Source organism: Desmodus rotundus, chromosome 9, assembly GCF_022682495.2.
Source record: "Desmodus rotundus isolate HL8 chromosome 9, HLdesRot8A.1, whole genome shotgun sequence".
Taxonomy (NCBI): Eukaryota; Metazoa; Chordata; class Mammalia; order Chiroptera; family Phyllostomidae; genus Desmodus; species Desmodus rotundus.
The window spans coordinates 55,474,898-55,500,387 of NC_071395.1; the positions used below are offsets into that span (position 1 = coordinate 55,474,898).

The following is a 25,490-nucleotide window of genomic DNA, read 5'->3' on the forward strand; positions in this document are numbered from 1 at the left end:
TCAGAGTGAGATGCTGCAGTGCTGGCCTGCGGGGTGTAAGCAAATGGATGCCAGATTGAATATGCACGGTTGAAGCTCAGATATTGTTCTCTGGGCTGCGTGCTGCGAGGCTGGACTCCAGGAGCTGGATGGGGAGATGGGAAATGGATTCATCCTGTGTCTCCCGCCCCCTCCATAAAGGGCTTTCTGGAGCCTTCCTCTGGTTCCTTAGAAAAAGGAGCGGGTTTCAGTCTGGCGGCGTAATGACAGCGGCGGGATGCTGAAAGGGCAGGGTGTACCAGGATGTTGTGGAAACGGGAAGGAAGAAACGGGGACGTGGTGATGAGCAGAGAAGGGTGGGGGCCAGGCGTGGGCTTTTTGTTGATCAGGGACCGGTTTTTGGTGGCGCTTTTGGCTTTTTCGCCCTCTGGTTCTGGGCTGGAACCCTGGCAGGGCTCTGGGCTTGCTTTCTTGTGTCTTTCTGCCCCTTCTGCAGCCAGGGAGGCGTCCGTGTTGGCGCATACAAAGCGGGCTGGGAGGGTGGGCGTTGGGGACAGCGCCGAGCCGGGCTCCGGGAGGTAATGGCGCTGCGCGTCGCGCGGAGCAGATGGCCCGTCCCGGCTTCGGCCAGACAATGATCACGGTGGCTGAAGGTGTCCGTGCAGTTATGGGACTTGTGTGGTTAGTTTGTAAATCGCTAGAAAAACATCTACGCAATGAACTGGCTATGCTTAAGCGATGAACGCAGGTTCTTGCTTCCACCGTGCCCATCCTTTCCCCATCTAATTCCTGGAAAAAATTTCGCCAGTCGTAGTTCTGTACTTCCTCCAAATGAAATCTTGCGGAGGGAGGGTGGAACGCGAGGGAAATTCATTGTTATATAATGATGTGCAATTGCAATTGGTCAGCTGATTGCTGGGTAGAACTCAGGGCTGAGGCAGGGAGCGAAGGAATCTTTGAAAAGTAGACGTGCAGGGCTGGATGAGGGCGCGCTTTTGCTCTGGTTTCCTCCTTAGCCACAGGCACCTCTGCTTCCCCTGGATGCACCAAGGCACACCCATCCGCAGGAGCGAGATGTGGAAAAAAATGCACGGGGGAGGGACCGTGTGCTGAAGAGGAATTTATAGGCCGAGCAAGGCTGTTGTACAGCGAGGGTGGGTACTAGTTTTTTCTAGAAGGCCAAAGACCCAACCAAGATCCCAAAGGGCCGGGCGCTGGGTACCCGACGTTCTGTATTCTCTGGTGGGAGGAAGGAGTCTGGAGAGTAGGGGTGGAGAGCAGATTTGCTGCCAGCCTCAGATAATCTGCTGTCTGCGTGAATGAAAAAGGCAGTTTCATTTTGACACTGTTGGGAGGGGGAAAAAAAAGCAAACAAGACCGATTTTTAAAAGAGCGCCCCCTCTACCCTTAAAAAAATCGGGTCGCATTGTGGAGGACCTATTAGCATGGTTTCCCTCCTTCCATCATCATGGCCAGCTTCTTATGTAAGGAGCCTTCTAGAAGGCACTGGAATGAACAGGGCTGTGATGTTTCATTTTTTTCTTGGTGTGATGTTGGCTGAGGAATTCACAGTGATGGCTGGGACAGGTACCGCAGCGAATGAGGGAGCAGGTAGTGAAGGGCAGGTCTTCTTGCCTCCTCGGCAGGATTTATCCCGTCAAAGCTGCATCCTGAGGGGGAGATCTGTGTAGACAGGAAAGTGTACTGGGTCAGGTGACCTTGGGCAAATGACTTAACTGCTCTGTGCCTCAGTTTCTTTATGTGTCACGGGGTTACGAATCTGGCTCCATCCACCTCCCTGGTTTGTTTTGAGGCTTTGGTGACATGGTGTACACGATGGGATTTTGTAAAGGTTCTTACATTTACCTTATACAAGTGCAGGTATTGTTGACTGTTTTAGTCCCTTTGACTTGCAAAAGTCTACAGCAGGATGAAGTGTACAGAATTTAAATGATCTTAATGTTTTTTAAAAAAAATTATGTTAAACAATAAATACCTTGTAAATCCACAGGTGTACTTTTGTGTAAAAAAACCTTATAGTTTATATATTTTTTATTACTGATTTGTTAAAATATTTTTTTTGGTAGGTGCTAAATATAAATAGCACTTACTGAGAGCTTTGGTTTGTAACAATTTTGACTTAACCATTGTCAAGATGAATGCCATTCCTTTGAAATATTTTGCATATTAAGAGGGCAGTCTATGCCTTAACTTGTAACATTTCAATCCATTATGGAATAGCACAGGTGTGTATCCATTGTACGCAGGACTTGAACATTCCATTCCACCAGCAGCCTTTAGGATAGAGGTAACTCACAGTGTAACATTTTCATTGCATTCCTGGCCCTCATGTGCTGCTTATCATATATATATTTTCCTGCTAATTATATGATAAGCGCATCAACACTTTATGGCGGTGGCAGATTTTAGGACTTGCCATCTCCTCTACTCTATCATAACACTTTACCTTTTCCTTAACAGCTTAATAGTTAAAATAGTGCATACTTGAAGTGTTTTTTTCTCTTTGCTACAATTGCCGTGATATACCTCAAAATGAAGTGCAAATACAATGAGTACACTGAACTGAAAACTTGTGGTGGAACCAAGTGTGTTTGTTTTGCATTTGCCATGACAACAGACTTTTGGTTAATTTTCCTGACATAAAGCTTGCCAAGAATTGACTTCCCTGAATGCGAGTGTATTTTTTTTTTAAATAAAGTTTAGCCTGAAGCCATTTAAAAACTATTGTCTTTTGAAAAGAGGCCTTTTTGGTTGGTTTGTTTTTAAAATCTGTGATAAGCTTTGAGCTTTACCAGTATGTTCTGACTCAGGTGATGAATAGGTTGCCACAGACAGGCTTACCAAGGTCACCGAACCTTTCCAAAATTGGCTGATTTTGAGCATCACTGGAATAGTGAAAATGTGTCTTAGCTCATTTGTCTTAGCACCAGAGTTCCTCATGGATCAAGAATGCATGGTGACTGTATTACATTTTTGTTTCAGAGTGATCGTCTTCTGATCAAAGGAGGTAAAATCGTTAATGATGACCAGTCATTCTATGCAGATATATACATGGAAGACGGGTTGATCAAGTAAGTGTAACTCATTATATAGAAGAATTCATGAACTTTCCAGTGTCCCCAAGCATTTCCTACAATTCATACACATAGTACTAAGCTTTAGTGACTTCAAAGAGTGACTTAGTATCTGTTTAAGCCCATTTTCATTGGTAGTAATTAGTGAATTTGAAAACTCAGATTTAGAGAATTCAAAGCCACAATTAAATGCACATTCATTTCCTTACACATTATGTAATTTACTGTTTTTAACCCAGGTGACACAATATCTTCTTGTTGCCGGCTCAAATGCTTAAGGATCTATTGAGTAGATTAAAGGTTTTCCTAGAATGTCGTTGTTTCCATGGCTTGCCCAAATGAAGGACACAAATGTGAATTATATCCTCTTCCGTTAAGATAGCACATCTGCTTTCTCAATCAAGAATCTTAAGTGGCTGGGGCCAAAGGACAACAAATTAATTACCAAGTAACAGACAAATTACTGCCTCATCTGAAGGAATTTCAGGTTTTGCTCTCTAAGCACCAACAAACACCAGTAAGATGGCCCTTGTGTTCATTGTGTATTGTATCACTAACAACAGAGCAGTTACTGCAGTAGGTCTTTTTGGATTCTGGAGGGTTAAGTGAGCTGAGTACGTGCCAGGATCCTCGTGCCCTTCCAACTGGGACTGCTCAGAGGGCTCCAGAGGAATAGCACATCTGTTTAAAGACAAACACCGCTGTAAATGACATCTTTTGAATAAGCAGCATTCATCAAGTGCTGCAGCAAACCGGTCCTGAGGAGTGGAAAACTGCAGTGGATGTGTCTGTTGCTTGGAAACTCACACCCTGATTTATGAACCTAAAATAGGTCTTACCATTTCCACACTTAATGTTTTCTCCATGTGTGTTTGCTTATGACAGTCTCTTTCCAGGCGCTCACATACCATGACTTGCTTGTCCCATTTTCCCCCAGTTAGAAGGCAGCATGGTCTGGTCTAGCAAAGGACACTGGCCTAGAAGTGATCAGGCCTGGGTGCTTTATTTAGTTGTCACTGATTTGTTTTTGAACTTTATCAACTTCTCCTTGATTACTTTTCCCTTTTAAAAAAAAAAAAAACTGGTAGAAAGATGTAGCAGAGATTAAAACAATTAAAATTGGAAATGAATCCATGTCTGTCAGCATAATGACTATTAATTTTCTGCCTATATCTGAGTTGCTAATGATATGCTTCCAAATTTTTGAATCATTTTAATCATAGTGTTCACTTTTATTTATTTTTTCCTTCCCCCCTATTTTCTCTATATGACAAAGGATCTGATGAAGAGTGCATGTTTGTAAAGTACAACCAGGTCTGGAGGAAATTGCTATAGGATAATTATCTCAACTGTGTGTTTACAGAGAAAGTGTAGTGGCATTTTATGTAAATTTCTTGGGGCCTTGTTATCATTTGATCTTAGGGGTTTTGATTGGGCCTCTGAGGCCTTATTTGACTTATTTTCTAGTAAGTGCCTTGTTGCCTCTTAGTTAGGGGTAATGGAGTGGGGAGTGTACATATATTATGAATATTTACAGTAACTGGAAAAGTCTAGGGAACGTAGGGAAGGATAGGTTATGGCCTGGTGGACGTGTCTTTCAGATTTCATTCAATTCGAGGACATTTCATTGACTACCATTGTCATATCCTCTCCCTTCGTTTAGGCAAATAGGAGAAAACCTGATTGTGCCAGGAGGTGTGAAGACCATCGAGGCCCATTCCAGGATGGTGATTCCTGGTGGGATTGACGTCCATACCCGATTCCAGATGCCTGAGCAGGGAATGACTTCGGCTGATGACTTCTTTCAAGGCACCAAAGCAGCCCTAGCTGGTGGAACCACCATGATCAGTAAGACAGCTTAAAATAATGACCTTAGCACTTGGGAATCTTCATCATGGGAAATGAGTCTGTGTTGTTTGACTCTTTCCTTCTAGAAGCTGCTGAACTGAGCAGTGGATTGATCTGTTGCCTGAGAGAGCAGGGGGTGGGAGGACCAGGCGGTTGTCTTGTCTTCTCACTTGCATAGAGTGTTCACCAGCTCTGACTTCTGCAGTGGAACTTGAGAATATGGACCCAGAGAACTGTGGCAGGATAAAAGGAGTGGCTTCTGGCTTTCTCTGCTTGAGAACTTTTAGACAAAAGTTAACTCAAAAAATGGGATTTGATTGTGGTCACTTGGCAAACACAGCATTTAGAGTAATCTTCAAAGCTATTAATCTTGAGCTTTTTTGCTCCTAAGTATTTGATTCTGATTTCTCAAGAACTCCTGAAGGCGCATCTTCTCAGAAAGAGGATGGGGTGCAGCAGATGTTGAACTGGGGATCTCTATTCCACTGATAAGAAAATCAAATGGGGGCAATTCTTCCTGGCCTGAATTTGACATAAATGGAATTGGTCGGTCTGGCTTGGAGAAGGACCCATAGATAATATTGATCGTTGTTTAGATGAAGTTGCTCCCACCAACAGCCAGTTGCTCTTCATATTTTTCTTTGAAGGATTTATGCTTTTCATTCCACCAAATCTAAAGTATATTTCCTAAGGTCATAGCACACATTAGGAGACCGCTTGTGAATGGTCAGTTTCCAGCGTGTCTACTGATTGTCCCTTTGACAAATAGCATTGTATTTTTGAGGAGGTAGGCAAGCTGCACAGTGGCCTGGCTGGCACATATTTAAAAAGAAAAAGATTTTATCCAAGAGTGAAAATGAACATACAATCTGTCTTAAAAGCTAACAGTTCAGTTCAGAAAGGGGTCAAAGTCAAAAGAACTTAGCTATTTATGCTTTAGGGAAACCTGTCTTCACCGGTTACTTTTCAGAATGATGGTCTCTTTACCTGTGACTACAGGGTCTCTTTCCATCCCCCCACTTAGAAAAAACGTTGCCCTGCCTTCCCCGCCTAGCCTGAGCTCCCCTCCACTTTGAATCCCATATCCACGTCCGCGTGCATGTTGTCTCAGCCCCAGTCTTTCACGTGTCTGAAGGATCAGGGACCGCTGTCCTGTTTCAGCTTTCTCATCCCTGCCCCTAAAGAGCTTCCATGTTGAAGCCTTAGTATTTCTTTCTTGCTGCACACATCACTTTCTAACCTTGTAGGGGAGTTCTCAAGGGGGTGCCACTCACGTCTTGGGGCTCTGGCCTAGTGGGAAAGCCCGCTGTTTGGTTGGCACCGTCTGTAAGGATGCACTTGGCACCCCTGCACATTTCTGTCCCTCCTCTGAGCCAACTGGGGAGCCACACTTGAACAGCACTGAGTGTCAACCTGCAAGGTCGAGTCAAGGTTCTGGTCTGCCTCTGGTGTGAAATTCAGATGGGGACCCTGTAGGCCCCTGCGTTGGTCACGGAGTGTTCATAAGCCACAGGTGATGTTTCCTGAGTGAGTGGTCAGCGAGGTCTGCCGTGGGGGGAGTTGCTGGGCCGGAGCCTCCCTGGCAGAAATGTCCCCAGCCAGGAACCGGCCATCCTGATCTCTCTCCATCACCAACTTGCTGTGTGACCTTGGCAAGTCACCTCAGTTCTTTGGGCTTCAGCTGCTTATTGGCACAATGGAGGATTTGCACTAGATGACCCTGCATGTCCTTTCCTGCTCCCATATTTGACAAGTCACTGAGCTCAGAGACAGTTTGTTCGCCTCTAATAAAATGCATTCTGTTCAACGGGTACAGAAAGGCCCTGTTTTTTCTCAGACGCATGTGAAAGACCCCTCAGTCTGTTCTCCTCTCTGTTGTTCTGGAATATGCTTCTGCTCTCTTCACACTTGACCCATACCTCCCTCCTGCTTCTTGTTCCTTTTGTGCCTTCCCTTCCCCTCCCCTCCATCTTCGCCAGGTGGGCACATCCCTCCTTGCCGATGCCCCGACTTTCTTTTTGGCCTTCTTTCAGTGGCTGTGCTCTTCTTTTCCTTCATTCCAGGTGGTTCCTTCTGTGCAGGGACAAGGGACATCCCCACAAGTCCAGCACCTGGCCCAGGGACCGAAATAGTCAGCAGATGGCCTAATGGTAGATGGGAATGAAGGGGAAGAGAAAAGTCAGGCTGCCTGCCCTGCTCAGTCAGGCTGAATATGATTGCATGCAGTCAGTTGGGCTGAAGAGTAGGGGGACTGAATGAGCAAACTCGACATAATAAAAGTCATCAGGAGTAGCAGGGACGTGGTCCAAGTGGTCATCCCAAACTTCACTGCTTTTACAGCCAGAGAAAAATGTTAACCGCTCTTACAAATGACCCCTGCCATGGTTACTGACCTCTATAGAATTCCCACTAATCTGCCCTTCCCTCAGGAGCTAAGTGGTAATAATGGCAGATGAGGAAATCAGGATTTTTCTCAGCTGGCTGGTCATACTTTGTGCATTGCTTCAAGTGAGTGTGTGGCCCGGGCACGCTTTTTAGAGAGGGAGCATTGCAAAGAGGAAGAGCTAGCTTCAGGTGACTTCATTGGTATCTACAGTCTGTTCTGTCTGCTCCTTCGATGAAATTGGAGCTTCTTATAATGAGTACTGAGGCCACAGGTGCAAACTTGCAGAAACAAGCCATTGAAGTGAATTGGTGTAACAAAGCCTGCACCTCCTTCCGTCTTTCTGGGTTTCTCCAAGCCGTGTCGCCTGTTCTACAGGTGAGTCTTCACCTGCCCCCTGCTATGTGTTTCTCAGGTCATAGGACCTGTAAGTTTCATTTCTGTCTGAAATGACACTGTCTGCAGAGGAAAATGCAGCTGAAAGTTCCCAGTTTAAAAGTGGAGGTGATACGCCAGCAGCAGAAAATAATATTATTGCCGTTAAACAGACAGAGCCTTCCATTGAAACTTGCATATGAGATCTTTGTGTGAGGCACTCAGCATGGGTGGAAGGAACACCCTCTGCTCTTTCCATCCAGTGATGGGTGGGCACAGCCTCCAGATGAGCCCTGCAGGCAGCATCCAGCCTGGCTGAAGGGTCCTGAGGTGACAGGGGTGCCGGTTGGGGAAACCTCTGCTGGCTTCCTAGCAGTGTTGTGATCATTGTTGTTAAGACCCCAGAGTCTCTAGGAAGTAGATGGGAACGGCTCTCTTCATTTTGAGGGGAAGACTGAAGCCAGAGGGAAGGGCACAACTTGCCAGCAGGTACCCTGCGCTTCAGTGCAGGTGGCAGGTGTGGTACACTGCCTCTGTGGCTCCACCACCAGTAGCTGGATGACTTGACTTTACCCCTCAATCACCTCAACTGCAAGATGGGGGAAGTCGTTTCAAGTAGTGATGGGGAGGCATCAGAGCAGCACCGGCCGTAGTAATAAGCACTCAGATGTGGCCCTTCGTGTTACTCGTATCACCTGAGGTACCAGCAACCTCTCATCTCTGCAGAGGCAACCCCCCACCACTGGATCTCTACAGAGCCAGAGAAAAGAGACTCCAGCTGCAGGAGGGTCTGACCTGAACGTTTGCTGGGAGCAGGGCTTCTCTGAGCACAATCAGCAGGCAGTACCCGGGGTCACCTGGGTGTATCCAGAAACATTCAGCTTCCTGGGCCCCACCCAACCTGTCAAAGTAGAGAGAATCTGCTGGTGGGACCTGCAATTTTGCATTTGAATCTGGTGATTGTTTGAAAGTATGGACCTTGGGGGTCCACACCAGCTCTGTGGATCCTAGATCTCCAAGGAACGGGAGCCCCAGCCCAGAGATGAGAATGTCTGTCATTTCTGCTAACCCGAATTCAAGGCTTTCCCTCAGAGGATGTGGAACCCCAGGCACAGCACACTGAGGGGGCTTCTTCTCCCCCTGGGTGTGACCCAGCAGGGATCAGGATGGGACTTGAACCCAGAGAAGATGAGGACAGATTGCTGCTGCCACTCTGGAAAGGGTCCTTGTTCCTCCTGACCTCTGGACTCAGTCATTTCCTCACTGGGTGTGGTTCCTGGGTGTGCCTCAGGCCCTCCTGCAGCCCTCCCCAATCCAACTCGCCATTCTTCCCACACTCCTGCCTCTCTCTGGCGCCCAGCACCAGAGAAGCAGCATTGTCTTGCCAGCTTGATCCCACAGAGTCACCCTGTGCTGAATTGGATCAGTTTGTCTCTGTGTTCTCTCCTGCACCCTTTCCTTACTGCCCCTGACTCAGACTTCTGTCTTCTCATCTTCTGAGGAGTCTCACCAGTGCCCCCATATCCAGCCTCTGCTGCGTGGGCTCTCTCTTGGGTGCAGCTTTGAGTGTGTCTGTCTGTTCTTGGAGATCCCTGACCCCCGTGGCTCCTCTTGCTCAGAGAAGGCAGCCCAGTGCAGAGCCCTCCGTCACGTGGCCCAGTCCTGCTGCTCAGCCTGTACTCACGCTGTCACCTTGGTCAGGCATGCCCTTCCCTTCTTTCCTCTGCCCAGTCTGGGTGTCACCTCTGTCCCTAAGCCCCTGCTCAGCCCCTTTCACTGAAATCTACTGTTAACTTCTTGGCACCTTGGCAAACATTGGGCTTTTATCCCATGGCCCTTAAGACATTCTTCCGGTGTTAGTTTGCTCAAGTCTCCTCTGTCTCTTTGGTTTCAATATTCCCCTCCCACCCAGCCATGCCACTCCTGAGTGTCCCCATTACTGCCTGCTGTTGGATGGATGGATGCATACACTAACAAGGACTTGGTTTTCTGCTTCATCTCACTAATGCCAGACGACTGAGACTCCTGGGACTGGAGGAGGGTGTACAGTCTCGTGTTAATTGTGTTTGCTGTCTCTTCACCAGTAGCCTCATTTCTGCTGCCCCCACCTGCCCACCCCACCCCTGTCCCTGCAGGGAGCAGTTCTGTTGCAGCAGCTGGGGGATAGAGGCAGGAGGGGAAAGCCCAGAGCCCAAGCATCAGCTTGAGGTTGTGGATGGGACTGCTCCCTCCATCTGGATTCTCTTTGAAGGTGGTGGGGATAGCAGCTCTCACGCTGAGTGCACAGGGTCAGATCCATTTGAGAGTGGCCCTGAGCACAGGGGCAGACTCGGTGGTCATTCCTCAGACCCTTGGGGCTTATCCCAGCTTCTCTGGAGAACTTTGCCTAGAGGCAGGCAGCCTGAGCCCAGGCGAGGTGGTGTCCCATGCCCTGCTGGCTGGGCTACCCTGAGAGACGTGGCTCCATGTCCCTGTGGTACAGCCACTTCTTGTCATTTTTCATCCACGTGGCATTTGGGTTTGCTCCCTGCTTCTGATGAGTACACATGTGTGAACACACACACACTATAATATGAATGTGTCTGTAATTGATACTTTGATTATTCCCTTTGCATCATTCATTTGACTCGGGTTAGAAAATGTTTACAAAATAGCCCGACCACATCAGACTACAGTTTCAAAGTCCAGGACCAGAGTTGTCGCCACAAAATTTACCCGTGGCCTGGCGATTAGAAAGCCATGCTATCCGATGGTTGTTGGTGCTGGCTCTCTGTCTCCTCCTCCTGAGCCCTCTCCTAGGGCTCCATGTGGGTGGGGCCACACAAAGGCTGAGGACAGGAGGGCCTGATACGGGCGAGGAGACACCGTGGGACGACGGGGCCGCTTAGGTGTTTCTGTCCAAATCGCAACCACAAGTGGCTGGCCTGGGAGAATCTGTCCACTCCCTGGGACATTTTGGGCTGATCACCCAACACCTGGTGCCAAGCAGAATGCAGGAAGAAAGTGAAAAAATGATGTGTCTGGAGAAATAGCACAGCTGTTCTGGAGGCCCAGCATGCACGTGTACTAAGTGCTTTTCTCAGGATGCAGGCTGCTGGCTTGGGTTCTACACACCAGCCTCCTAGCCGGTAGCATTTAAGGTCTGCTAGGCCCTTCCAGAGGAGGAACAGTACTGTTTGGGTCACTAGGCTCTACCTGTGTCACGGACATTGTAGCAGTTACCGTAATCTCCCCAGCGTTTCTTGCCTGGCTTCTGGCCGTGAGAGAGAGCTGGTAGTGCCGAGAACCACCTAGCCCTTGAGGGGTGGGCCGTCCTCTCTGCAGATGGTGTCTGTATGCCCCCTTCTCCAGTTCTGACTCAGCCCTGAGGGGTGGGCCCAGAGGCTGGGGTACCAGCATGCACCCAGAGACCATCCTCTGACTTTCCAGTAAGCAGGATGTGCGGACTATTGGGACCTTCCTGCCAGTCCTGTTGCCCAGAATGATAGCTGGAGCCAGGAGAGGCTGTGAGGGAAGGGGAATCGTGGGGCTCCACAAAGTCTTCAGATGTGAGGGATGGGCTTTCAGTGGTCAGCATCCCATGGGTTCGGGTCCGCGTGGCTACATAAGAGCCAGCATGGCACACAAACATCCAAGGACGCTCACAGTCTGGGTCCCGGCTGAGTGATGTGGGCAGAGACTTCTGGATTTCTATGTTTATAGGCTTCCTGAGCATGTGGAAGCCACCTACGCTGGCTGCCTGAGAAGCAGCACCGGACCTCATCCCTGTTGCTCCTCCTACTTTTGATGGCTTTAACGCCGTTTTTCTGGAGCCACCCTTTCATGTGAAATCATGGGGCCCCTCTACCTGGCAGATAAGACTGATGAAGGCAGAGCTGCTCTGGCTGCACTATGGACTGCAGCAAGTCTGGAGCATTGCTCCCTCTCTCCCTGTCCTGTTGTCTGGAAGCCCTTCCTGGGAATCCTAGGGCTTGGGGTAGCACTGCCAGGAAGCCTCCATCCCCTCCCTGCTTGCCCCCATTGCTTCCCTTCCCTCCAAGCAGGGGCCCTGCCTGACTCCGGGTTGGGTTGATTGAGCGGTAGGAAAAGGGTGTTTAGTAAGGAGGAGCTCACCCACGTAGTCACTTAAGAAAACTCCTCACAACCACACTGTAACTGTTCAGTGGTTTTGTTTAACATACCTCCTTCTGTCCAAGACAGGAACCAGGACAGAGCACTCTTTTCACTTCCCCTGCCTGGGTTTGCTTTGCTTTTCATGAGAGCCCATAATAGCTGAATAGTCTTTCTTTAAAAAATCAATGGTTACGCATTTTCCAAGGAAAATGACTGTCTTGGGAGTTGTTGGCGAAGCCACTTGCATTTTCCACCCCTTCTGTTTGAAGCTCTCTTCACTTCTTCTCTTTCTGCCTCTTTGAGCCGATCTCCCCGTTTCTTCCCAGGAAAATGATTATTTATTTCTTTGGGTTTTGAGGGCTCTGCCTCTGGCTTGCTGCTGCTGTTGGGTGAAGCCATTAACCCAAATTCCTTGCTTTTAGTCCGTCTTAACTGCCATGGTAATGATACAGGGATATTACAGTGAGTAGAAATTAGAGTTCCTTCTGGTTAACCCATTTGGGAGGCAGCTTTCTTTGAATGTGACTACATGTTCCCCTAATGACAGAGAGGGTGCTGCGGGGGGCTGGGTCTCTATGGCCGAGGCCGACTCTGGTAGAAGGGATTTTGCAATGAGCCAGGGCAGTAGTTACAAACCTCAAGTGCACACTAGAATCCCTGGGGGAGTTTTCATAAAACACAGAGACCAGAGCTTTTGACTTCATTGTTCAGGGTGGGCCTAGGCTCTGGTAGCTGTAAGCTTCTTGGGTAGGGGTCGCCAACTTTCAGGCCATGGACTGGTCCAGTCTGGGCCTGTTAGGAATTGGGCCGCACAGCATGAGGTGAGCTTGACTGTAATGTGCTTGAATCATCCTGAAGCCCCTCTCTACCCCCAGCTCATGAAAAAATTATCCTCCATGAAACTGGTCTCTGGTGCTAAAAAGGTTGGGGACCACTGTAGGGGACAGCCAGGGTTACAAGCCATGGGTCTAGGCGCTTGTTCACCCAGGTGGACTTCTGCTGAAGCTGAGTGGATGTCTGCCAAAGTTTCCTAAAATGCCCTCTAGCCCCTGTTATGTCCGGTCCTCTTTCTGAAGGGAAGGGGACTGATTACCCAGTCCTGACCTGAGTGGGTGGGTTCTGCGGCCAGGTGCCCTCAACAAGCTATGAGGCAGGGTGGGTAGAGCTAATGCCATAGAAAAGAGGCTCCTCCCTCAGTTACTGTTTTTGGTGTTCTGAGGTTTTACTTGGCTAGAGTGCACCTTGGTTAGGACTTGGAGTTAGTGGGATGAGCGGTGGTGAGCAGGAAGAGGGTGAGAGGGGGCCTGGTGCAGCTGGGGTTGGGGTGCAGCTGGGATGGGGGTGCAGCTGGGGTGGAGGTGCCTCCCTGCCCTGTGGGCCACCTGCTGTGCTGGCTTCCCTGAGAGAACCCATGGGCCTTTAGGTTGAAGGACAGTGTTTATGACCTAATCTCCGCTAATGATAGGTCAGAACTGGAGCCCTTCCTTGTGGGGAGCCTGTGAGGGAAAATCAAAAGAGCCTGGTAATCACACAGAATCGTAGGCTCTTCGGGCAGCCCTTGGATCTTCTGTCCGGCCTCTGTCCCAGCTGGGGGAAAGTCACTGGCCACACTTCAGAGGGTGAGATTGCAAGTAACACCATGGCCGAGGAGCAGTCCAAGGCTCAGAAGATGTATGTTTACTTTCTCTTTCTAACTTTTTCTCTTTCAGTACTTTTTGTCCAAGCGTGACCATCTAATATATTTCTAGATGGCTAGTTCCACATTATAAAATGAAGACAATAGATTCCTATTTCTTAGGGTTCGTGAAGAGTAAGTGAGCTTGTTCGTAACATACTGTTTAAGAATAATTATTGTGACTCTTCTGGTACTTGTGTGACTCTATCTATGTATCTGTCTGTCTCAATTATTATCCGATCTATTATCTATATCCAATTTATCATCTATCTTATCTCATCTGTATATTTAGCTATCTAACCTACTCAGTTATATAGCCAAACCTATGTCTATCTAAACTAATATCTATCTGTCTGTCTATTCATCCATCTTCTGATCCAAGGGTACAGTCACAGGCTGATCCCGACAGCTTATCTGCCGTTGTTGCCACGTGGCGAGGTCAGGAAGAGAATTCAAGGTGTGCTTCATCTTCAAGTCCACATAGTGGCGTTTCTGGTTTGAACTCAGCAGGAAAAGCAGCTCTGTATAAGAAGGTTGTTACACACAAAAATAAAAATTTTACTTTTCACTTTTTCCCCTCCAAATAATCACTGGAGAATTTGAGGCCTAAATTTCTCGACTGTATACCCAGTCCTGCAGATGCAAAGTGGTATCACCAGGAAACAGCTCATCAAGTTAATAACTTGTTCTAGATTTGAGTTTTCAGCCAGAAAATGAATTCAAATGAGACCAACTTTATAATTGGTCATTGGTGTGCCTTCAAGGGCCCAGCCCCTCTGGTTCTCCCAGTGGATTCACTGTGGTCTCTTCAAAGACAATTGCATTCCTCCAGGAGCCTGCCCCAACGTTTCCCCTGCATGGCCGGGGGCTCATTTCTCTGGCAGCACTGGTGACAAATTCTTTCCTGAGGGTATGTCAGCTGGGAAGCATTCAGTCCTACAGGGCCCAGCACTCAGAAGCTGTGGGGAGAGTGTTGGCAGAATGTGGGATGAGGGCTTCTTTCCTCTGGCCAGGGTGAGTTCCTTTTCCGTGTCTGCGTGGGACCCCTTGGAGGGGAAAGGCCTGGCCCCTGATGCGTTCTTGCCAGTTTGGCAGGGACACAGAGCTGCTTGTACTTTGTCGTGTGCATCCCCTGCTCTTGCATTCAGCCGCAGTTGTTGTTATTCCTCTAGTTGTGCTCTGGTGTAGTAGCTACACAGAAGGGTGGAGGGAGGGTGTGAAGACGCAGGCGTAGCATATCCATCCTTAAGGCAAGGAGATGGTCAAGGCAAGGAGACAGTTGAGTTAGAAAACTATGCCCTTGGGGTTGACAGATATTGGGGGGCCACTCTGAACCCAGGGGAGGGGGTGGACTTACTATTTTGGAGGAAATGCAACTTTTGCTTCAGAGTTTTAAGTGAAACCTGAGTGTCACAGCTTGGGCCCAGTATCAGTGGTTTAAAGTGCCATTTTATACCATTAGACAAGGGGTTCAACCCCGTAAGTAGGATGGGCATTTAAGTTCCTGTCCAGGTCACGTTTTGAGAGTAAAATGGGTACTCCTACTTTTGCTGGCACACTGGGGCTGTCCCAGGTAAGCCCAGTTATGCAGCATTCTTCATCTTGGGCTTGTGCTGAATTCGCTTGTCCGCTTACAAGCTCAGAATGGCAGTGGCATAGTGGCTGCTCCCTGGACCTCTCCACTGACCTGCAAGAAATCATAGCAGGGATCTGCATGACTCCCTCTGCACCTAGGTGGTCAGATGAAAGGTCATTTAAGGGAGCAGGAAATTGATGCTGTTTATTGAGGATCTGTGAGCCGCCTAAGCCTTGTACACACTGCATCTAATCCTGTGTCACTCCTGAAGATAGGTGGGCTTCTCCTTGTGCCATGTGTGAGGAAATGGGAAGCTTGGAGAAGCCAGGTGACTTGCCTAAAGCTGCAGAGCTCTAAGAGTTAGGCCTGGAATTCTGATCCAAGCTCTGGGCCGACAGCAAGCGCAGATCATAGGACAAAGGAGCCCTGTTTGCTTGTTAATTAAACAGTGTGCTTGTGAATGCTGCAGTGTGCCTTGCATCGTGCCAGGTGCTTCACAGTTATGCCAGGTACAGCCCCCACCTGGAATTTGCGATCAAGTGGTAGGCTTAGGTGCATGCCCCAGACACAGAAAGATTTTGGTGTTCAAGCTTTACCCTGCCCTTTGAGCCAACTTTTAATATAAAAGATTTGTTTTCTGTAAGATAAAGGAAGACAGTGGTCAGAGAGCAGACCTTTTGCTAAGCAGGAGTCTGTGCCCAGTGGGGGAAAGTGCTCATGGAGACCACAATGTGTTGAGCATCTCTGGTCTCCCAGCAGAAGCCCTCTACTGATGACCTCGAGTCCCCTGCCTCCCCTGGGCGTTTGGAGAGTAATCAAGAGGAGTAACTGATGTCATGTGTTCATCAACTGAACTTAATCTCTCTTCCGGAAGGCCCGGGAGCCCTTTTCCATGCAGGGCCAGATTGTGGCGAGCTCTGTCATGCAAGTGGCTTCAAAGGCCTTTATGCCTGGGTCTCGTCTTTCATCAGGGTTCATTAGGCTCCGTGTCTGGTAGGGGAACACCTCAGGCAGATGGCATTTTTGAGGAGGCACAGGGACAGGGAGGAAAAATAAACAGTTTCTTAGAGTTGGGTCTGTTCTATACACTGTTTTTCCCCTGATGGAGATAATCCAAGGGGGAGCATGAGGTGTAACGGAAAGAATTTGAGGCCTAAACTTGTTGACGACACATCTTCATGGAGCTGGGAATCGGGAGACCTTAGTTCTGGTCTCCATTCTGCTGCTCCTTCGCTCAGACACGGTGCCCCATGTCTGTCTTGGTTTTGTCACTTGTCAGGAGGGTTTGGGTCAGCCTTTCTGGCCTAATAAGGTTGCTGTAAGGATTCAGGGAGATGGTGGGTAGGACAGGTTACCTATGTGGGGTGGGAGGGTTGGGCCCTTCAGCCAAGTTTTCTTCCTGACGGTCAAAACTTTTTATCATGACACCCAGACACTGGATATTTGGAGGATAAATGTATTTTGTGTCATTGATTTCACCAACCCTCTTGTTTCAGGGCACACCTTTTTTTCTTACTCTTCTTTCATCAAGAAACAATGAAAATGGTCAGCTCTGAATTTTTATTTTTATTTTTTGCTGTTACGGAGGCATATCCTCACCTGAATTTCTTTTCTTGTTAAAAGCATTTGGCTGTTTGTTGAAGAGCAAGATTTTGTATCTTGTTTAGTGGGAGATTCAAGATAGCTGATCATTTCTCCTTTTATGGTATAGAAAAAGGTACTTTTAAATAATGGTTGGCTCGAAGAGCAGCACCAAGCTTTAACACCGAGATCTTTGTTACAGATGGTTGCATGGCAGCCTGACACCTGATGGCAAGCTCAGGACATGATATGAGCTGGGGGGCGAGACTGCGGCTACTTCTGAGCCCTTTTACCCATGGTGCCTGTTTATATCTCTGCTAGTGCTGCATCTGTAGCACATACCGTCAGTGAGTGCTGGGGATGCAGAGAGCTTTCTGCTGCAACGTTCATCTCTAAGAAAAAGCTTACTTTCCAGGGAACAGCGGAAGAAGGTGTTATCATCCCCCTTTGTGGTGACGTGTGGATTTTCATTAAATGGCAGGGCTTCATGAAAGACTGGAAAAGCTGAGCAATAAAACACAGACTCTTCTCTGTGAGGGGATAGAAGGCTGTCACTCCGCTGTGTTTTCTGGGCCCTTTGGCTTGTGTAAGTGGGCATTTGAACTTCCATGTCTCTGTTGTGGAGAGTCAGGTGACCAGAGCCTTGTTCTGTGCAGTAGGTCTGCTTCTCTGACATAAATTGCTTATTTCCATTGTCTCTGTACCAGTTAAAGGTGGCCTCTAGTGACGAAGAGGTTTCCATCCAGGATTCTGCCAGAAAATGTGATTTTCCTGATGGTTTCCCTCTTCATGTTGGTGCTTGGCCCTTTCTCTTCCTCATTCTCTTCATTCTTATAGCCTGTTCTTATTGCTTGTTTAAGGAATTTCATCAAAAAAAGATGCTGAGTAACAGAGTCTTATTATTTTAGGCTTCATTCATTCATTCATTATTTGTTTTGTGTTGGCTTATGCAAACTATATTGACTCTTTAAAATTTATTTATAAACTTATATATAACTTATATACCATAAAATGAAATTTTAAAGTATACAATTCAGTGGTTTTTAGTATAGTCAGACCTGTGCAACCCATCATCGCTTCTAATTTCAGAACATTCTTATCCCCCCCAAAAGAAACTCAGACCAAACTCACAGCTACTCCCCGTTCCCCAGCCCATGCCAAACACCAGTGCACCCTCCGTCTCCACGGCTTTGTCTATCCTGGACAGCTCGTATATGGAATCATACAGTGTGTGGCATTTGCTCTCCGCTGCTTTTGCTCAGCACGATATTCTCAAGGCTCATGTGTGTTGTAGTCTACATCAGTACCTCATTCCCTTTTTTGGCTGATTAGTGTTATGCTGTATGATGTACTTCATTTTGCTTATCCATTGATCAGTTGATAGCATTTGGATTGCTTCCGATTTTTGGCTATTGTGAATGAATAATGTTCATTCATGGACAAGTTTTTATATGTGCATATGCTTTTATTTCTCTTGGAGTGGAATTGCTGGGTTACAGGGCAGTACTATCTTTGACTTTTTGAGGAACTACCAAACTGTTCTCCATGGTGGCTGTGCCATTTTACGTTCCCCCCGGCAGGGTAGGAAGGCTCTGTCTCTCCATACCCGCGCCAGCACGCGCTACCATCTGTCATTTTGAATACAGTCATCCCCAGGGCAGTGAGGGTCTCAATGTGGTTTTGACTTTAGGCTTTACTTTAAGGCCGGTTCACTTGTTCATTCACTCTCTATCTTGATCTGTGATGTGAGAACTTGGTTTTGAGTATGCTTTCTTAATCCTGCATGGAAACATCTGATGTGAAAAGTGGAAGGATGTTCATAGTGACGGGAAAGAAGAGTTGAAACCAGGGATGTCCCAGGGGAGCAGGACCCAGCTCACCACCTCCCCACCCAGCACTCCCTGGAGCCCTCTTCCCTGGGGTTCCCCATCCCTGGTTGGCTGGAATGGCTGACTCCGTCCCTCCAGACTTGTCCCCCTCCCATTGTGTGGCTCATTATGATCATATTTTGTTCTGCTTTTTGGTGGGGTGGGCAGGTAAATGGGCTGGGCCAGGGAAGGAACTTGGCAGAGGCCCTGTAGCCTCTTTGCTCCACTGTCTCTCCTCTGACATAGCACGCTGCTGGGCCTGGGCACTCTTGCTGGGTGCTGGGGGTCTCCCAGGTCCAACTTGCTGTTCAGATGGTCACGCCTGTCTTCATAGCCCAGAGTCAGAAGACTCATCACTTTCTGCATTTATAGCTGCTCTCTCCAGGGACCCTCCCTATGGAGTAGATAGGGCTGGAAACGTCCCCCACTTTCCATGAGGAAATTGCAGAATAGAAAGGTTAAGTGACCTGCCCAAGGGCACCCAGCCAATAATGAGGCCAAATGAGGATGGAAACTGTGGTCATCTGGCTCCCTGGCCAGTGCTTGCCCCACTGGGCATGTTGCTAGGCCGCTGTCAACAGGGGACATCAGGCATGAAGTGTGGGTTCAGTCTGTGCACTTCGAGGTAACTCCATCCTTGCTTTCTGGATGTTTCTGATGAGGTAACAGTGGGGGACACCTGGCAGAACTGTGGACAGAGGGTGTTGTGCCCGAGGGCCGAGGCTGCCTGGTGCTGGTGATGGAGGGCGGTTGCTCGGGGAAGGCTGTGGTTGTGTCCCTGGCCAGCACATGTAGTGCTCTGCTGAGACTGAGCTAATTAGCACAGTGGCTCCCACTGCTGAGCAGGCCTTGTTCATTCATCCTGTCATTTGTCCACTCAGTGATGTTTGCCGGGCCACAGGCTCCCCTAGTGCTGGTTGGGGTGTTGGCACTGTAGGTATGGTCCCCGGCCTCAAGGGAGTTGCAGGCTATTGAGACCTGCATACTAATGATTGCAATAAAATGTGATTTCTGTGCCAAGGTTCAGGGGCCCCAGAGGAGAAATCCTTGACGTCTGCTGGAGGGAGTCAGGGGGAGGCCTCCCCGACTGGGTCCCGTATGAGCCCCCTGCCCAGCAGTCAGCAGTAGGGCCTGGCAGCCAAGAGAGGTGGTATGGAACTTGTCAATAAGAGTGTGGTATGCTTTAGAATTTACAAGTAAATCATTGTTTCTGGGTATTTTTTCTTAAAACAGGGTTTTCCTGGGAAGGGCTGAGGCATGAGCGGTGGGCACTGTTCCTGTGGTTGCAGGTCAGTCCCTGGTACCCGTTTCTCTGGGCCCCTCTCCATTCTCCACCCCCCTTTCTTTTTCTTTTTTTAAAAAAAATCCTCACCTGAGGATGTATTTATTGATTATGGAGTGATTTATGAGTTTCCCATATAACATCAAGGATTCAAGAGAATGTACCTCAAAGCCTACTCCATCTTTTTATTTTTAAGATTTTATTTTTACATACTTTTAGAGAGAGGGAAAGAGAATGAGAAAGAGGGGACCCAGCCTGCAACCCGGGCCTGTGCCCTGACAGAATCGAACCAGGGACCTTTCGATTCCCAGACCAGCACTCAGTCCAGTGAGTCACACCAGCCAGGGCACGTGCTCCATCTTAATGAAGCCATCTGTTGATTCTGTTTTTATTATGAACAAGCAATCAGATGTACCGGATCTTTTCTTCTGCTGAATGGCCCAGTGTTTACCTGAGCTGTTGGGCACCCGAGATCTCCTGGCTCAGTGGTGACAGAAGCCATAATTTGTCTCTGCTCTGTCCCCTGTTGTTCAGTCAGGGTGGGTGAGGTCATTTGATGGTTCCTTTCTGACCTCCACTCCTGTCTGACTCTTTTCTAATCCTCACCTGAACACATTTTTTCATTGCTTTTAGAGAGAGAGGAAGGGAGAGAGACAGGGAGATGACATTGATGTGAGAAACATCCGTTGGTTGCCTCCTGTTCGCACCCTGACCAGGGATGAAACCTGTGACCTAGGCATGTTCCTTGACTGGAAATTGAACCTGTGACCTTTTGTTTCACGGGTCGACGTTCCAACCCACTGAGCCACACTGGCCAGAGCCCAGCCCCTTTTCGTCACCATCACAGCCCAGCCAGCTCTCTCACAGACCGTGCTGAGAGTCTCCTGGCTGCCTGTGGCCTGGTGGGTGAGGGGTGGCAGGTGCTGCTGGGACTGTGGGCAGAGGACTCTGCTTTGCTGGAGACTCAGTTCCTGGAGGGCAGGAGCAGGGTGTCCACAGCGATGCCTCTGCATGTGAGGACAGGTCCTCAGGGTGTGAGGTGGGGTGGGGGCGTCCCTCTGGGTGCCCTGGAGGGAAGGGGGCCTTGACTCCAGATTTGGCCAAATGGTGTTTGAATTCTACCTTCAATGCCTCCAGTTGGGCAGTATTTCTCATTTCTTTGAGCCATAGTTTTCTTATTCTTCCTCCCTTCCTCCCTTCTTCTCTCTCTTTTAAAAAGTTGGGGTAACCACACATAACAAAGTTTATAATTTTGACCTTTGTTTTTAATCCTCACCTGAGGACATTTGTTTTTCATGGCTTTTAGAGAAAAGAGGAAGGGAGAGAAAGAAACAGCGATTGGTTTCCTCCCATATTTGCCTGGACTGGATTGAACCCACATCCCTTCGGATACAGGACGATGCTCCAACCAACTGGGCTGCGTGGCCAGGGCGACCATTTTTAAGTGTACACCTCAGTGGCATCGAGCACATTCACACCGTTGTGCAACCATCACTCCCATCCATCTCCAGAACTTTTTCATCTTCCTCAACGAAACTGTGTACCCATTAAATAACAACTCCTGTTCACCCTCCACTGGTAGCCCTTGACCACCACCATCTTACTGTCTGATTCTCTGAATTTGACTACTCCAGTTACCTCATGGAAATAGAATCAGACAGTTTTTGTCCTTTTGTGTCTGGCTTGGTTCAGTTAGCATCATGTCTTCAAGGTTCATACCTGTTGTAGCATGTGTCAGAATTTTCTTTTTAAGGGTGAAAGCTATTCCACTGTATGTAGATACAACGTGTGTTAATCTACCCATCTGTTGCTTTTGTGTATATACCCAGAAATGGAATTGCTGAATCGTATGGTAATTCTGAGCTGCAGTTTTCTGATTTGTAATGCTGTGATGCTTCAAGGTTACTGTGCGGCTTGAGTTTGGTAGTGTACTCAGTACCAAGCATGTGCCTGGTGCTTAATAAATGTTAAGTGCCTTCCTTCCTGGAAGGCCCTTTCCAGCCTCTCCCGAAACATGTACCCATTCAAACAAAAGCTCTTTTAACTGAAAAAGAGATATTTTGATGAAAAATACCTCTTCAAGGCTAGTGATTCCTTCCAAGTGAAGAGAATGAAACGTTAGTTAAGCCTTTTGATGACTTACAGGTGTTCCGAACCTACGATGTGGCACTGTGCTTACCTGCAAAGTGTTGAGCTTTTAACAACCCCCCATCAATGGCCGTCTCTAGCCATTGGGAATATTTGTTTCCACTTCCTCCTTTTCCTGCCTCCTCCCTTAGTGTCTTCTCTCACTTAGCTCTGTTGTGCACCTGCCTGTGTTTGCCGCTCCCCGAATTTAAGTTCACTTTCAGGTCTTCCTTCTGTGTGGGGACTAGGTGGCTGAGATTGTCACCATTGTGTGAAAGGAGGAAGATACAGGCCCTGAGTGAGAATCTAGAGTCACATTTCCCTGAGAGCAGTTTATTTTAACTGAATGGAGGTCTTTTATATCAATTTAGTATATCTTCAGTGGGGAGTTAGGTGGTCAGACTTGGTTAGTGTGGTGTCATTGTGTCCTGGAAAGTCAAGCCAGTGGGGAGGTCAAAGCCAGGTGAGTTTTCTGTCAGGTCTGAAGTGCAAGGGGCCAGCTTTCATTTGGATAGTCTTGGAAGGCTTCTTGGAGGAGGAGGAGATGGGCCTCGTTGCAGAAAGAGGAGGTGAAGAAATGAGTGAGGGAACCTGCTTCCCTCTTCCTGAGAGAGTCAGAGGAAGCACAGAGTCCCGAAGTCAGCTGCTGGCTGCCCGGGGCTGCCAGCCCACCATGCTTTGAGCACACCTTCACTGCAGGGCTGATGAAAGTCTGACATCTGACCATCTCCACCCTAACCCCTCCCTGTCAAGCCTTCTCTTTACCACAGAAAATATTAGCATTGTCTTCATTTGCTCTTTTTTAGTATCCAGTATCTTATGTGTTTCTCAAAGGCGTTTTGTTCAGTTGTGGATAGTGTGTAGAAACTGCTGTCTTCTGTTTGACTTGAACTTCCACTTTGCTCCAGGTCTGTGGGCCATGGACCTTGGACAGGAAGACGTGCGTCGGCCCAACAAATCCTTCAGTGTCTCCTTTCTGATGAGTGAGGGACCAGAATGCCAATTATTATCTCCCTTCTATTATTCAGTTGTTCTGGAAGTCCTAGCCAATGTAATAAGATAGGAAAAATGAGAAATAAAAATGTTGGAAAGGAAAAACAAAATGATTAGATGTTTTACCTTAAATATTCAAAGGAATTCACTAAAGAAAATATTGGATCTATAAAGAAAGTTTATTAAGATGACCAATATAAAATATACATTCAAAATAAATAGCTTTCCCATATGCCAGAAATAAACAGTTGGAAAATAGCATTTAAAAATCCCGTTCACAATAGCAACATGAAATATAACTGGGAATTACAAGAATACATTCTCACATATGAGAATTGATAAATTAGGAGATAAATGAAAGTGGAAAAAAGACCCAATACTGTTAAGAAGCAAATTCTGTAGAGATTAATCTATAGATTTAGTGTGATTCCTATCAAAACCTCAACAGGTGCTTTTTTCTTTGTTTTTGACATTTGACTGAAGTTCAGGTGGAATAGTCAACAGATGATAAAAGCTAAGGAAATATATATTTTTTAAGATTTTATTTATTTATTTTTAGAGAGAGGGGAACGGAGGGAGAAAGAGAGAAATACCAATGTGTGGTTGCCTCTCATGTGGCCCCCACTGGGGACCTGGCCTGCAACCCAGGCATGTGCCCTGACTGGGAATCAAACCTGCAACCCTTTGGTTTGCAGCCTGCGCTCAATCCACTGAGCTACGCCAGCCAGGGCAGCTAAGAAAATATTTTTAAAAAAACTTACTAAAGATGGGCAGGAGACCACTACTGGCTAGATGCTTAAAAATCATAAAAATGTAATAATTAAAGTGATTTGGCAGTAGCTGCAGAAGAGACATCTTCGTTAGGATAAAGGAGAAAATCCATTAAGTGGAACCAACTGTATCTAAGTATTTGGTGTGTGAAAAAAGTAACACTTCAAACTCTCGGTGAAATGATTATGCTGGAAAAGTTAACCACTTGAAAAACAAAGGTAAACTCCTTACCTCATGTTATAGTATTATGCTGGAATAGTTAAACATTTGAAAAACAAAGGTAAACTACCTCACATCATATACCTATATCAAAATGCATTTCATGTAGTTAATGTTAAATTTAAACAACAAAGTCAAAAGAGAACCAGGAGAAAATAACACAATGAGTCATATAGTTTAGCTATTTCATCAAAGGTAGCAGTCAGGAAAGATGGAGACCCTTGACTACATAGAAATTAAAAACATCAGAGTAAAATAATTAAAAGAAACACAAGAAGTAGGAAAATAGATTTGCAATATATAATAAAGGATAATGCATTTAAAATATGAAATAACATTTTAATAAAAACATTAACACTTCAATAAAAAGTAAAGGGTATGAAGAGTATATTCACAAAAGAAGAAGTAATTCTATTAAATTTATGAAAAATCTTTAACTGAATGAGTACTAAAAGAAATACAAATTAAAAGAACAGGGAGCTAAATTTCTGTCTACTCATTTTTCACATGTTAAAAGGAACGATAACACCAGGTGTGGGCAGACTGCAGGGAAGTGGGCACATGTAAACTGCTGGTAGGTGTGTACACTGGTATGGCCTCTCTGGAGGGTAGGAAGATAATCTCTAATAAGAGCTTTAAAATTTTCCGAACAAACAATATCCATACCCATTGATGCAGAATAGTCAATGTGCAATCATATTGCACATTGGGTGCTTCTAAGGGTGTTCATCATAACATTATTTATGATGAGAAAAAAATTAGGAAAACCTACAGGATCAAAATAGGTGATTGGTTAAGTAAATTTGGCCATCTTTAGGAAAAAATAGTATGAAGTCATTAAAAACTACTGTGGAAAATATCACTATGAACCTGTTCAGATATATGATGGAATAAAGCAGGCCATGATCACTATGCCCAGTTTGATAATGCTTTTTTCAAAAGAGCTTTACTGAAGTATCATTTACATACTATACAGTTATGATACTAGTTTTTATAAAGAGTATACTTGTATATGAATAAGTGGGTAGGAAAAAAGATTGGATAGACATACATCAATATATTAATAGTACTTTTTTAGGAATGATGGAATAATGGGAAATTCAGTTTTCTGGTTTTCCAAGTTTTTTTGGCATTTAAATACTTGTACACTTAAAGGATTTTTATAAAAAGAAAGTCCCTTTGGAGCACTCCTTAGCATCTTGGTTACTATTTCTTACCCCTGTCATCGCTGGGAAGGAAGAAAACATAATGTGAGGAAGTGTTTGAATTTATGTACGGCGGTGGGGGCTGATGTTTGCATGGAACCTGAACTCTTCAACTGTCCACACAGTTGGAAATGAAGGCTCCCCAAACAACTGGGCGGGTCCCTTCTCAGGCTTAAACCTATTGTCCAGATACATTGGCATTGCCTTTTATTCAGTTCTATTAATCCACTGAGGGGGAAAGGCCCCATTGAGCAGTCAGCCCTCCACTGACATGGGGAGCACAGGGTGGGACAATGGCCGTGGTTCAGACTCCAGAGATGTTGTGCTGTGTTTTTGAATTCAGTCCATGTTCCTAGGAGGAAAACACCCGCCAATTATGTTGGCTGTAGATAGATCCCAG

At 46.8% G+C, this 25,490-nt stretch overlaps 1 protein-coding gene across 3 annotated transcripts in view; it reads left to right on the forward strand.

The window, feature by feature from the left end:
- DPYSL2 (dihydropyrimidinase like 2) overlaps positions 1-25,490 on the forward strand; it is a 124,156-nt gene that overhangs the window by 53,487 nt on the left and 45,179 nt on the right. For 2 of the 3 annotated variants that reach the window (XM_024560893.4, XM_024560894.4), the window contains exons 2-3: positions 2,983-3,071; positions 4,738-4,922. In XM_024560893.4, coding sequence (XP_024416661.1) covers positions 2,983-3,071; positions 4,738-4,922 — 274 coding nt within the window. Of the gene's footprint in view, positions 1-1,082; positions 1,134-2,982; positions 3,072-4,737; positions 4,923-25,490 lie in introns of those variants that run through there. The other variant, XM_045195691.3, reaches the window with a different exon arrangement.